Below are 14,623 nucleotides of genomic sequence, written 5' to 3'. Positions count from 1 at the left end.
CCCTTTTCCCCTCCATGTTTCTCTATATCCCATATTGGGCTCTTGGGCTCAGGAGATATTTTTTCGCATTTTTTGTAGTGTTTGCTAAGAAGTTGTCCTCCAAGTTTTACAGTTCCTTGGCCATCCCATATACCCCTAGACCCCATTCAAGTTGTTAGCCCCTAATAAAAACAACAAAACAAAGCTAAAGGACTGCTTTACTGACTCAGTGTGTGAAGATGTGGAAAACGTGTGTTGCCTGACTGTGCAGAGCTTAGAGGGACCCATCAAATTCAGTTGCCCTTAAGGGGGTGAGCACTACACATACTAGCATATTTAGATACACTAACAAACTGAAATCAAACTCTAGCTCATACTGCAGTTACACAAGCAGTTACAGCAACAGTTTTTTTCCTTTTGGGATAAAGGTTTTAAATGAATTAAAAAAAAAGGTGGTCATTGTAAGCACCCGTTAGTGGTAAACGGTTTGTCTCAACACTTTACCTGATACATTTGCAGGAGAGCTTGTTCTGTTGAAAACAACAGACTTACTGGCTGAATTACCAGATGAAAATAAAGGAAAGAAAGCCTAAAAAAAGAAAACTAAAGCACCCATTACATCTAAGAATTGGTAAGCTGCAAGGTAATATCTGTTTGCTTTTGTGTTTAATACCACTTTAATCAATATATAACCAACACATGAGATACCACAATACATCCCAGTATGCTTGTAGTTCCACTAAAGCTATATAGTTCCATAAACCTCTGTGGTTCAGTATATTTAAGTTAGCATAACACCCTCATCTATGAACCTATGCTAAAACCTCAGATACTGCAGTGACATCGAAGTGAATGGAAATGCAACAGCTGTTCAAGAGACAAAACATCACTTTATGAAAATGAGTGTGCCAGATCCTTCCGTTGACTTGTAGGCAATTGAAAAGCTTCACAATACTAAAATCAGATACCTAGTTCACCCAACAATAAAAAAACAACAAAGGAAACATACTATGAAAGTTTATCAGTTTTTACAAGTACAAGTTATCATTTTTATTTTGGAAAAGCAGAAGCAGATTCAAATATAATAGAAGAGATGATATACTGAAGTTTTAGTTAACTGCCAAGCAATTATACCTTGGAGCAGACTCTTCTGTTCCTTCGTGTCCACACAATCACTACTTTATCTGGTTGCCTACAAAGATAAAAGAGAAGATAAAAGCAGTTAGAAAAACATTTACACAACCACTGACATTAAAGGGGCTTAGGCTACGTTCACACTAGCGTTGTGTGCAGGCGGCAGAGGGGCGTTTGGGAAGCGTTTTTACCGCTTCCCAAATGCCTATGACAATTCTGCACATTGCAGCACATGGTGCTGTTCTAATGGGAGTGTTAGCGTCGCGTCATGAAACAGACGCCTTTGGTTGAGTCAGGAGGCGTTGAAGCCTCCTATTCTAGGCTAGTCCGGCCGGCGTTTGCGGGGTGTTTGTGGAGCGGTAACACCATTTAAACTCCGTTATAGGCGTTTGTGGGGCGTTTTTAACGCTCGGCAAACACCTAGCAACCGCCGCTAAACCGCGTATGAGGCGTTTGCCGAGCGTTAAGAAACGCTCTGCAAACGCCGGACCAACTCTTGCCAAACGCTATAGGGGCGTTTGGCAAGTGTTGGTAAAACAGTCAACTGTGAACGAGCCCTTGTAGTAACAGCTCCAGGTTAGTCAATATAAAAAAGGCAGACAATAGATGCAATTTCTTTCCTTTCACCATGATTGGAATGAAAGCAAATTGCTTGATTCCCCCATCAACACAGTGTTGATGAGGAAATCCCTCCCGCAGCACTATTGTTTTCTGCTGGTGGGGAGCCTTTCCTGTCGGTAGAACACAATGACTAGTGTTGCCAGCTATTGCCTGTGGCAATAATTGTTCGGGAAAAGCCCAACAGGCTGACTGTACAGAAGTCAGTCAATAGATGGCATGTAAACGCATCTAAGGATGCCTAAAACCTAGGCACATTTAGAGCTCGAGTGTTCATTCATTAGGATAGCCAGAATAAATTAACATTTTGGCCAGTGGAATCAATGCCCAGACACTTGACAGTCCTAAATGAGTTGGCAAAACACAGCTTTAGATACAGCTTTTAATGCTGCTTTTTCCTCTTTTGCTACAAAGGTGTTCAGGGGAGGAAAAAAATGTCCTGGCCTTTATACATAGGTAGTGTAAATACCAGAATGACCTGATATCAGCCTCTTGCTTGAGCATGAGAGGAATAAACATCACAAGAACAGAAAACAATGTGACAGAGCTCATCCTTGTGCTGCTTTTCCTTTCACTGCCCAGTCACATGCTAGAGTGGATTCAGAACAATCTGGGCTCAGAGGAAGTGGGTTGAATAAGGCTGGCCATCTGACTAAAGACATTTGGTGGCAGAAAAAAGTGTTGTGGGGGAAATCTCAGGATTAAAGGTGAATATTTCAGCAAAATCAGTTTTTTTTTACTTTGACTTTTAGTGGGCTATTTACTTTTATCTTGTTAATTATGTATGGAATTCTACTTTAAATGAAGAGTGGGGTCCATTCCCTAACACAGACAGCTCCAGGGAGTCATATTACCTATACTGAGCATGCACTTATTGAAGCAGTTTTGGAAAACCTGGGTATCAAATACAAAACAAAACTGGAGTTGTTACCCACAACAAACACTTAAAGGAATAGTAGAAACAGTTTGGGAATAGTAGAAATGTAATTCATTGCTGTCAGCAGCAGCCCCGAACTCTGCTTCTAGCTTTATAAATTAGAGTGCTTTCATTTTTGCATAACAGGTTTTCCCTTAACCTTGGGTGTTGCATCACAGTGGGGAAACGCAAGATGGAATTTCTATGCAAAACCCTATCTTTTCTTCTATCAATTAGCAGTATCTACAAACTGAGCCATAGAAATAATGTGGTGGTGGGGTAGTGACTCCAGTCCAGTGCTGGAGCTCATGTTCCAGTAACCTGCTCCAGCTGTATGCAGACTGTGCGGTGGAGTGATCTCCTGCAGCACTACACAGAGTCTGTATAGTTCTATGGAGGAGGAGGAGGGAGAAAGAAAGCATAGCATAGTGTTGTACTTATCCATTAATATTCACCCAACCCCCTCCTGGGTACTATTGTTCCCCTCCCCGCTGGGCACTATTGCTCCTTCATCTTCCTTGTCTTAGTACTATTGTTTGTCCCCACAGGCACTATTTTCCCCCCCGCCCTCACCCTCTGCTAGGAACTATTGCTCTTTCGCCACCCCTGGCTGGGCACGATTGTTCCCTTCCACCTTCAGCTAGGCCTATTGTTTCTCCTTCAACCTTGGATGGGCATTATGTTTCCCCGTTCAACCTCACATGGGCACAATTGTTTCCACGCCACAACTGGCTGGGCACCATCGTTCCCCCCCCTGCTCAGCATAACCGTTCGCCCTACCCCCTACTGAGCATTGTACCCTCAAGCCTCCGATCATAAAGGTTGTCTCCTCACCCCTCACTCAGCACCAATGCCCCCTACCGAATGCATTTTTTTTCTACCCACTAATCACTAACCTGAGGGAATTTTTTTCCCATGGACATAAAACTGAATTTTTTATTTCCTCGCTGACATTTTTTTCCTTCCACGGACCACAGATAACAAGCATTGTTTCCTCTCATTGACCATCAGTACTGGGCATTTTTTTCCTACTGCTTCACCAGGAATTTTTTCTTTCCCTGGCTCCCAATAATGGCCAATTGTTCCTCCCACAACACCAGGAATTATTTATTTCCCTGGCCACTAACACTGGGCACTTTTTCCTCCCAACAATTGACTTTGGGTAGAGGGGATATGAGTCACGAATGGAGGAGGATTTGGCTTTTTTGTTTACTTTATGAGGCTTGTGCATTACATAGTTACTGGATTTGGCACTTGTTTAGGCTGTCATACAGGAGCCTTTAGTTTTTTCAGGTCCACTATTAGAAATAATGGAGCTCCATATAGTCTACCTGTCCGGGCCTCTTTCCGGAGGTAACGCACCAAGTGCGCCATGGAAAATTATGCTTTATGCTTTAATAATGTGCTAAAAACAGGCATACACACTTTAACACAATCATCTGTAAAGAAAAACTCCATTCACATGCTTTTCTGCACACAGCCTACCATGAAGCAAAATGTAATAAACATAGAGACTACAAAGCAACCAGCAACCTTTGTACAATATAGCATAAAGAGTGCAGAGGTCAGAAGTAAGTCATATACAACCCAGCTTACAGAAGGCAGTGGTCAGGAGTATGATATGTATAACAAATCAGAGTGCGTATAGCACAGAGCGCAGGGCCCAGTAGTGCATAACCCGCAGAGTGCTGGGATTAGGAGTGTGTAATGCACTGTGTGCAGGGAAAAGGAATATGTAATGCAAGAAGTGCAGGGGTAAGGAGAGTGAAATGCACGAGTGTAGGTGTGGGTGGTATGTAACACACGGTGGGTGCAAATTACACCTCTCCCCAAGCCAAAAAAACATTACAGAGTACAGTGGCAGCACAGAGTGAGGGGAAGTGACCCTCTCAACTAGCTCCTGTGACCAGAGTTGAAGAGGGGCTAATGAGAGCTGTTCTCAGATCTGTCTCTGCCTATATAGGAAGTCTGACAAGTTTCAGAAGCCAATGGCTGCTATGTAAGTGGAATAGGCACTTCAGTACTACCAAAAACTTAAAAACAATTGTCAGGTGGTCACAGCCTCAGGACCCAGGGCACCCAGCAAGAAATGTGGGCACATGCTAGAGCTGCCCATGCAACAAAGGATGGAAAAAACAAAACAACACGTATTTGATTTAAAAACAATGGAAAATGCATGTTTTAACAAACTAAAAGCATGGTTTAACAAACTAAACCTCATTCAGTTAGCATTTACAGCTTCATTAAATCTAGGGATGCACCGAAATTTGGTTGGCCAAAATCTTTTGGCGAAAAACATCCCTATCGGCCTTTGGCCGATATGAAAATGAGCAGCAATACAGGTGCCAAAAATAACGCAGCCCCTCACCACCGTCCAGTGGTTCTCAGCCTTACCCGAGAACCCATTCCAACACTGGGCATAGAGATCAATGAAGGAAAGATGGTCTTCCCTCATCTCTATGCCCTTGGAGGACCGGAGCAACGTCACTATGTCAGTTTTCGGCCAAGTGCATTCTGAATTTTCAGTTTCAGCATCAGAATTCTCATTTCGGTGCACCACTAGTTTAATCACACTTCAGCACCACTATATAAGTAGTAGCAGAAGTACTGCTATAGGGTGGCAGGGCTTTGCAAAATCACGTATATATACGTGATTTGCATTTCCAGGTTGGTGGCGCGCCGGCGATTCCTGACTGGCACCCGGCGATCGTCGGGGAGAGACCTGTGTGTAAACAACACAGGTCTCTATCCTGTCAGCATGGACATGCTGTTTTGTATCTCTTTGCATACCAGAGAGATACAAAACAGTATGCCTCCCTAGTAAAGCAGCAAACAGTAAAACACACACAGCACACAGTTAACCCTTTGTTTGCCCCAGATGTTAACCCCTACCTGCCCGATGTCACTAGCACAGTGTCAGTGCTTTTTAGCATTGATCACTGTATTAGACTCATTGGGGATGTCAGTGGCAGTTAGTCAGTTCCCACATAGTGTCAGAATGCCCACCGTAGTAATGCAATAAGTCACTGATCGCCGCCATTACTAGCATAAAAGAATTACAAGTCCAGTATATACGTATACTGCCCTTTGTAGATGCTATAACTTTCACGTAAACCAATTAATTTACACATATTGGGATTTTTTCTTTTAAGCAAAGACATGTAGCAGAATATATTTTGGCCTAAAAATATGAAGAAATTAGATTTTTTTACTTGTATTCTGAGGTTGCCTATATTGAAAATTGAATATCACAATAATATTCAATGATATAACGTTGTCTGTGACCTGGCCAAGGGGTGATTATCGTGTATGTATGGTGACTTTATCTTCCTCTTTTCCTCAGATTAAAAAAAACACAACAAAAAAAACAATTGGACCTGCTTGGATAGATACTTTCCAACAAGTTGGTTGTATTTCATTCTTCTGTAATTTTCCAGAGCAGGCTGGCTTTTATTCTTCATACCTCAGAGATGACTATACCAGATTAGAATGAGCTTTTCTAAAATTACCAGTCTCAGCTGAGATTTAGCATGACGTTTGTAAACCAAATTAGAAATAAAACTATGCTGTTATGATTACACATACCCCAAAAGTCCCTTAGCTAAAATATTGAAAGTTTTAAAATGTATTCTTGTATGTTTCTGGTTTTTGCAAAACCGATGCTCGTCATTACACCAACTATAAAATGATATAAAAAGGTCCCAATTATGGAATAATTAAATGTTATTTTTTAAAACAAGCAGCGTACCTTATTTAACTTGGTATCCTGGCTAAGCCCTCTATAAGGAGCTAATCATGTGTGTTGTAGTGCAATGAGCATGTTGATAGGAACAGAAAGAGGAGAGAACTATGATTTAATTAGTATTGCTGAATCTTGGCTAAATTCTTCACACAATTAGGCGATTAATATTCCTGGTTGTGCTCTTTTGGAGAGATAGGGTAAAAGGAAAAGGTGGTGGTGTCTGTTTCAATGTGAGAAGTGATCTCAAAAGCATGTGTGAAAGAGGACCTTGTTAATGGAGAGTGTATTGAGGCTGAAGCATTATGGGTGGAACTGCATATTGTTGTGCGCACTTCAAAAGTTAATTATTAGAGTTTGTTACAGGCCACCCAGTGTTAATGAGGAGGTGGAGCCTCATCTCCTCACACAGATAGAAAGAGCTGCAAGGGTTGGGACAGTGATAACAATGGGGGATTTTAACTACCCTAAAATTGACTGGAGAAATGGCACTGCAGGAACAGTAAAAGGGTGGTAATTTATAAACAGATTATAGAGGCCCCAACTAGAAATGACCTGTTAATTTCAAACCATGTAGAGGATATTATTAATGTTCATATAAAAGAATATCTGGGTAGCGATGACCATAACACAATTTCATTTAACCACTTGCCATCCAGAGGCACTGAAATGACAGGATAGCACCCAACCCCCCCAAATGGACCCTTTTTGGAAAGTAGACACCCCAAGGAATTTAAAAAGAGGCATGGTGAGTATTTTGCAGATTTAATTTTTTCTCACAAGGTTTAAAAATATAAAAAAAGAAAATAAAAAAATATGTTTTTGTTTTCTCTTTATTTTCCAAAAACCTGTGGCAACAACCGAGATCTGAAAAATACTCACAATGCTTCTTATCAAATTCTTTGGGGTGTCTACTTTCCAAAAAGGGGTCATTTGGGGGGATTTGGTGCTATCCTGGCATTTCAGTGCCTCCAAAACTATGATAGGTAGTCAGGAAGTGTAATGAGGAAAGAAAGCCCTTTAAAAGCCTGAAGGTGCTAATTGGATTTTGGGGTCCTGTACTTGGCTAGACTGCCAAAAAATCCCTCACATGTGGTACTCCCATACTTAGGAGAAGTAGCAGAATGTATTTTGGGAGTAATTCCACATATACCCATGGCATGAGTGAGCAATAAATAATTTAACTGACAATTTAGTGTAAAAAATATTTTTTTTTGTCATTTTCCAAAAACTTGTGGTAAAAAAATGAATTCTTCTATTGACTCAACATGCCTCTCAGCAGTTAGTTTGGGTGTCTATTTTCCAAAAAGGGATCATTTTTGAGGGTGGGGGCATTTTATTCCCAGCATTAGAAGTTTATGTCACACATTATTCACTCTTCTAACCACCTGAAGGCCAAGCCTTTTCTGACACTTTTTGTTCACATGAAAAAAAAAATCAGTATTTTTTTGCTAGGAAATTACTTTGAACCCCAAACATTATATATTTTTTTAAAGCAAACACCCTAGTGTATAAAATGGCGCAGCAGTTTTTCAAATGCAAATGTTTTGAAAAAAAATACACTTTTTTTACTTTTAATGCACAAAAACACAATATATTGGCCAATTATTTGGTAAGATATAAAAGATGAATGTATGCCAAGTAAATAGATACAAAACATGACATGCTTTAAAACTGCGCATGCCCCGTGCAACGGCGACAAACTGAATACATTTTTAATATCAATAGGCAATGCTTTAAAAGCCTTTACAAGCTACCATTTTAGATTAACAGAGGAGGTCTAATGCTAGAATTACTGCCCTTGATCTGATGTTAGCGATGATACCTAAGTATTTTGATTTTTTAAATTATTTTTACACTGTCCCTTTAATTTTTTTAATCACTTTTAATACTATCACAGGGAACGCAAATATCCCCTCTAACTTCAATGAGCATTTTCATATTTTTTTTTGAGAAATCTGGGGTCTATCAGACTCTAGATATCTCCTCTGCCCTTACATTATCTAATCTCATCAAGATCGGTGTGATCAGATGCTTTCCCAATTTACAAATGGCGCTGTTTATATCCTGTGAAACTGAAGTGATGAAATGCTCTTAGCTTCCGATTTCTTAGACTATAGAGATGATTGGCACCATTCTTGTCTCCAATCAGCTCTATGGTCAGCTGGCAGAAACACTGGCTGCATTCTCAGGTTCCCCCAATGGCACAGTACTGCCCGAGAAGGCCGTGGAAGGCAGCGGGGGTGGGGGGGCCATCATCTCCTGTTACTTGTAAAAGCAATCCTGCAGCTAATTAGCCACTAGAATTGCTTTTACATGAAAGATGATCGCCACCTGAAAAAAAATGATACCAGGATGATGCCTGCAGCTGTAGGCATCGTCCTGTTATAGCCAAAGTCCAGTGATGTACCAGTACGTCGCTGGTCCTTGTTGGGTATATATGCTGTGATTTGGGGGTTTTTTGTATGCAGCCTGTGGGCTGAATGAAAAAAAAAAAAAAGAGAATAAATATCTGCTAGAAAAAGCGTGTGGTATGCCCACCATTAGAATATACCGCCCTGCATCCCCCCACTTCTAATGGTGGGCACACATTAGGTCACACGGTGCCACCTGCACCAATTCCAAGATTGTACAAATGTCTAAATAGTGGCACGCTTGAATAAAAATTGTCCACGTATAAGTGGTACCCCATATGTTAAAAGTGTGACACCAAGTCCCAAACTATCTTGCCACTGCTCCCCATGTAGTCTGGGCATCTGGGGGGCTCCACGTGATCTTTTCCCTCGTAAATCCAAAACTTATATGTATAGCCTGCTGCCCTCTCATAGGTCTTACATCTTGACCCCATATTTGGCACCCTTGCTGGGGAGAAATCGTTTGAATGCAAGGCGGCCAGAAAAATTAATGAGGGACTCGTCAACGCAGATGTTTTGCTGGGGAGTATAGACATCTGCAAATTTTTGGTTAAGGTGATTTACGAAGGGCCAAATTTTGCAGACCCAGTCGAATTCAGGGTCACCTCGAGGACGACAGAGTGTGTTGAAATGCATAAAACACATTATACTCTCATATCTATGTCTGGCCATGGCAGCAGAGAACACGGGCATACAGTTGCAAGAAAAAGTATGTGAGCCCCTTGGGATTACATGGAGTTTTGCATGAATTGGGCATAAAATGTGCTCTGAACGTCATCTAAGTCACAACAATAGAAGAACACAGTCTGCTGAACATAATACTACACAAACTTTAGATGTTGCCATGGTTTAATTGCACATAACATGTAAACATTCACAGTGCAGGGAGGAAAAAGTATGTGAGGCCCTAGCTTAATGACTTCTCCCAGAGCTAATTGGAGCCAGGAGTGAGCCAACCTTGACTCCAATCAGTGTGATGATATTGGATGTGTTGCTGACAGCTGTCCTGCCCTTAAAAAACACACACCTGTTTTGGGTTTACTGGTTTCAAGAAGCACTGTCTGATGTGAACCATGCCTCGCAGAAAAGAGCTCTCAGAAGACCTACGATCAAGAATTGTTGACTTGCATGAAGCTGGAAAGGGTTACAAAAGTATCTCCAAAAGCCTTGATGTTCATGTGTCCACAGTAAGACAGACTGTCTACAAATGGAGAAAGTTTAGCACGGTTGCTACTCTCCCTAGGCTTGGTCGTCCTGTAAAAATGACTGCAAGAGCACAGCGCAGAATGCTGCATGAGGTAAAGAAGAATCTCAGAGTGTCAGCTAAAGACCTACAGAAATCTCTGGCACATGCTAACATTTTTGTTGACACATCTACAATAAGGAAAACATTACACAAGAATGGAGTACATGGGAGGACACCACGGAGGAAGCCATTGCTGTCCAAAAAGAATATTGCAGCACGTTTGAAGTTTGCAAAAGAGCACCTGGATGTTCCACAGCACTAATGGCAAAATATACTGTGGACAGATGAAACCAAGATTGAGTTGTTTGGGAAGAACACACAACACTATGTGTGGAGAAAAAAAGGCACAGCACACCAACATCAAAACCTCATCCCCACTGTAAAACATGGCGGAGGGAGCATCATGGTTTGGGGCTGCTTTGCTGCCTCAGGACCTGGACGGATTGTTGTCATTGATGGGAAAATGAATTCCAGAGTTTATCAAGACATTTTGTAGGAAAACGTACGACCATCTATCCGCCAACTGAAGCTCCGCAGAGGATGGGTGATGCAACAGGACAATGACCCAAAGCATACAAGTAATTCAACAAAACAATGGCTGCAACAGCACAGAATACGCCTTCTGGAGTGGCCCAGTCAGAGTCCTGACCTCAACCCCATTGAAATGCTGTGGCATGACCTTAAGAGAGCGATTCACACCAGACATCCCAAGAATATTGCTACACTGAAACAGTTTTGTGAAGAGGAGTGGTCTAAAATTACTCCAGATCGTTGTGCAGGTCTGATCTTCAACTACAGGAAACGTTTGGTTGAGGTTATTGCTGCCAAAGGAGGGTCAACCAGTTATTAAATCCAAAGGTTCACATACTTTTTCCTCCCTGCACTGTGAATGTTTACATGTTATGTGCAATTAAACCATGGCAACATCTAATGTTTGTGTAGTATTATGTTCAGCAGACTGTGTTCTTCTATTGCTGTGACTTAGATGATGTTCAGAGCACATTTTATGCCCAATTCATGCAAAACTCCACATAATCCCAAGGGGTTCACATACTTTTTCTTGCAACTGTATAATGAATCGGGTCTGTGGACCAATACAACCACAATTCATTATTTTAGTAATGCCAATGTTGAGGGTTAGGCCCCAAAAAAATTTAAACTTTGAAACTGTAATGGGTTGGCATGCGAATGGTCTGGAAAGGTTTGAATTTGGGTTGGCAGCAATAAATTGTTGTGCATAAAAAATTGCTTTGATCCACAATCAATGCATACAGATCTTCCATAAAAAACAGCTCCAAAAAATCAAGAGGTAGTTAAATTTGCTGTTTCCACTTGAATTTCAGGTTGGGCAGTGAATGGGGGAAGTACGGGTGCTGCAGAATTTGTGGGCTGCCAATCGGCATTTGCAAGCACATCTGGAAGGATACTAGGTGAATTCTTGGTGGCTGCGGGACAATACTTGTGCTCGCCACCGCACCAGCTTGTACTGCACTTATGGGACTTGCCACATCACCAAGTGATACTGCAGTGCTGGTATGTGAAAGACCAGGATGTACTAGGCCGCTGGTGTTCGCCAGTTCACCAAAAGGTAGCGCGGCACTAGTACTGGCACTCTGCTGCATATGAGAGTCATCAAAATTTACCGGCAAGTGCTAACAGAGATCAGGCCTGATCCTGCGAACACTGCGGTTTTGTGTGCAATGTATCAAGTGACAGCGACCTACTGATACTGCACTTGCTGGGGGAGAAGGGGGGGTAAGCATTGGGGCAAAATGTGGGTGCTGGCAGGTGTGGGGGCGTATCCTGCTAACACTGTGTTTTTGGGGACACTATACTAATGTGAATGCTGGTATAGTGCTGATCTGATCAAAGATATTGATCTGTTCAGACACTATACTAGCAATGGAGGTTTATTGTGTATGAGCGTGTTTCTGGCCATCAAGGGGTTAAATGTGATTACTGGTGTACTGACGGGCAATCTGGGAGGGGCGTGAAAACCACAGGAGCACGAGTCACGTATATGTACGTGATTTCGCGCACCCGTGCTGCCTTGTAGCAGTATTTCTGCTATGGGGCGGTCAGAAAGCAGTTAGCATTACGGTGCTACGTTACTTTAACAATCGCAGTCATGCAACACTGCACCCAAATCAAATGTACGTCCTTTTTTTTCCACGAATTGAGCTGTCTTTTGGTGGTATTGATTGCCTGTGTGTTTTTATTTTTTGCACTATAAAAAAAAAAAAGCGACAATTTTGAGAAAAAAACAATATTTTGGACTTTTTGCTATTAAACATTTCCAGTAAAAAATGTTTTTAAATCTAATTTCGTCATAAATTTAGGCCAAAATGAATTCTGCTCCATGTCTTTGCTGAAAAAAATCCCAATATGTGTAAATTAATTGGTTTACGTGAAAGTTATAGCGTTTACAAATGGCAGTATAGATCTTTTATTGTTTTTTTATACTAATAATGGCAGCGATCAGCGACTTATAGTGGAACTGCAGCGAGCATTCTGACACTTGGGGTTACTGACTTGGTGTCACTGACACCAATAGAACAACACTAAAAAAAAAAAACTAAAAACAACACTAAAAAAAAAGCACTGACACCATACTAATGGCACTGGGCAGGAATGTGTTAACATGAGGGGCAATCAAAGGGTTAACTATATGATGGGAGTGTTTTACTAGGGGGAAGGGGGTGTGTTCTTCACTGTAAGCACACTGCTCTGGATGACTGTGCTCAGTGCCATCCAGAGCAGTGTGCCCAAACCGACAGGGAAGAGAACTGTTGGTGAACAAAACAGCCCTCCTCCCAGTCGGGGATCGCTGGTAATCACCGGGCACCGGCGGGTAATCACCGGCCGGACCTGGTGATTGACACCCATGACAGCAAATGGCGGCGCAGGTAGGTAACGCGCCCCCTACCCGGAAATGCAAAATAACATTTATATACTTGATTTTACGCACAGGGGCTGCCCTGTAGCAGTATATCTGCTATAGGGCGGTCCTCGAGCGGTTAGTTTAAGCTGCAAACAACAAGCACATACTAGAAAGATATAAAACACTTTATTTTAAAAGAGCAAATTTTCAAAAAAAGAGGGCTGCTCTCCAAGATTTAGACTGTGAGGGAATATTATCATTAAAGAACACAGAACAGAAATGGTAATGCTTCAAATTGACTACATGCAAACACACTGCTAAATATATTCCCACAGGAAATAAGTTTAAAAAGCTAAAATAAAACCTATGTGGCTCATGTTCAAAGTTAAAATAGCTACAAATAGTAAGAAAAAATTGAAAACGAACAATAGGTTGCAAAAGAGAGTAGGACAAACCCCCAAAATTCTTCAAATATATCAACAGTAAAAAAGTCAGGTCTGAGCATGTAGGCCCTTTACTAGATACTTTTGAATTTCTTGCTTGTGACAGAGAAGGAAAATTTATTGAATACATTCTTCAGCTCTGTGTATACAAAGGAAAATTAAGACGCTTTAGTCCTTAATAGGGATAGTATTGACAAAGCCCCAAATGATCTACAGTGACTAAAAATTCACATGGTCCAGAAAACTTTAGATAACAAAGGTGAATAAAGCACCTGGAAGAAAACAAACTCTCTTGCGCTCTATGACCAAGCCTGGGGTAGGCAGATGCAGCCAGGACTTGGAAGTTTCTACCACCAGTGCATATGGGGTTGTGCAGCTCGAAACTGGGGAAGCCCGACCAATACTGTAAAGCGAAAACAAACAAAAAGCACACAAACCTTGCGCATTAGTTCAGTAAGCCAAAATTTAATAATAACAGAATACTACTCACAAACACTGAAGTAAATCATGCATGTAAGTCCTCAAAAGGACTAAGGATAAAAGCAGCCTACGCGAGTCCCATCAGAGGAGTGGACACTCAGGGAACAGCTGACGCGTTTTGAAGGACGAACCTTCTTCATCAGAGGTTGGTGCGCTTTTTGTTTGTTTTCGCTTTACAGAATCAAGCACCTGGACCAGATGGCTTTCACCCAAGGGTCCTCGAATAGCAAAGCTCTGTTATATCTAAGCCACTGTTTCTAATTTTTAATACATTTTAATGACTGGCATGTTACTACTGGATTGGTGTAAGTGGTGCCTGTAATTAAAAAGGGATCAAAGTCTTTACCAAGAAAACTACAGACCAGTTAGTATGACTTCTATAGTCGGAAAGATACTTGAGAGTTAATAAAAACCCATGTAGACAAATTTTTGGTAGAAAATAATGTTTTAAGCAATAGTCAGCATGGATTTATGAAAGACTGAAGTTGTCAAATAAATCTGATTTCTTTTTTTGAAGAGGTAAGCAAAAATTTAGACAAAGGAGTGTCTGTGGACGTACTATACTTGGATGTAGTATACTTTGGCAAAGCATTTGACATAGTTCCCACACACATGGCTAATGCATAAATTAAAGTCTACAAGCTTAAAAAATTCAGTTTGTAAATAGAAAACTAGCTAAAAGACCATATATTCAGAGAGTAGTGATTAATGATTCATACTCTGAAGGGTCTAAGATTATTAATGGTGTACCCCAATGTTCAGTGTGGGGACCT

At 41.2% G+C, this 14,623-nt stretch overlaps 1 protein-coding gene across 4 annotated transcripts in view; it reads right to left on the bottom strand.

Annotated features, from left to right (window-relative positions):
* LOC149440328 (EH domain-binding protein 1-like protein 1) overlaps nt 1-14,623 on the bottom strand; it is a 207,910-nt gene that overhangs the window by 133,217 nt on the left and 60,070 nt on the right. For all 4 annotated transcript variants that reach the window (XM_089658776.1, XM_089658777.1, XM_089658780.1 and 1 more), the window contains exon 2: nt 1,114-1,171. In XM_089658776.1, the coding sequence (XP_089514902.1) occupies nt 1,114-1,171 (58 nt within the window). The remainder of the gene's footprint in view (nt 1-1,113; nt 1,172-14,623) is intronic.

This window comes from Staurois parvus, unplaced genomic scaffold (genome assembly GCF_062004578.1).
Source record: "Staurois parvus isolate SC_StPar_1 unplaced genomic scaffold, SC_StPar_1.0 ptg001091l, whole genome shotgun sequence".
NCBI lineage: Eukaryota > Metazoa > Chordata > Amphibia > Anura > Ranidae > Staurois > Staurois parvus.
The sequence above is the reverse complement of the archived record's forward strand: the minus strand, read 5'-3'. Positions and strand labels throughout refer to the sequence as shown.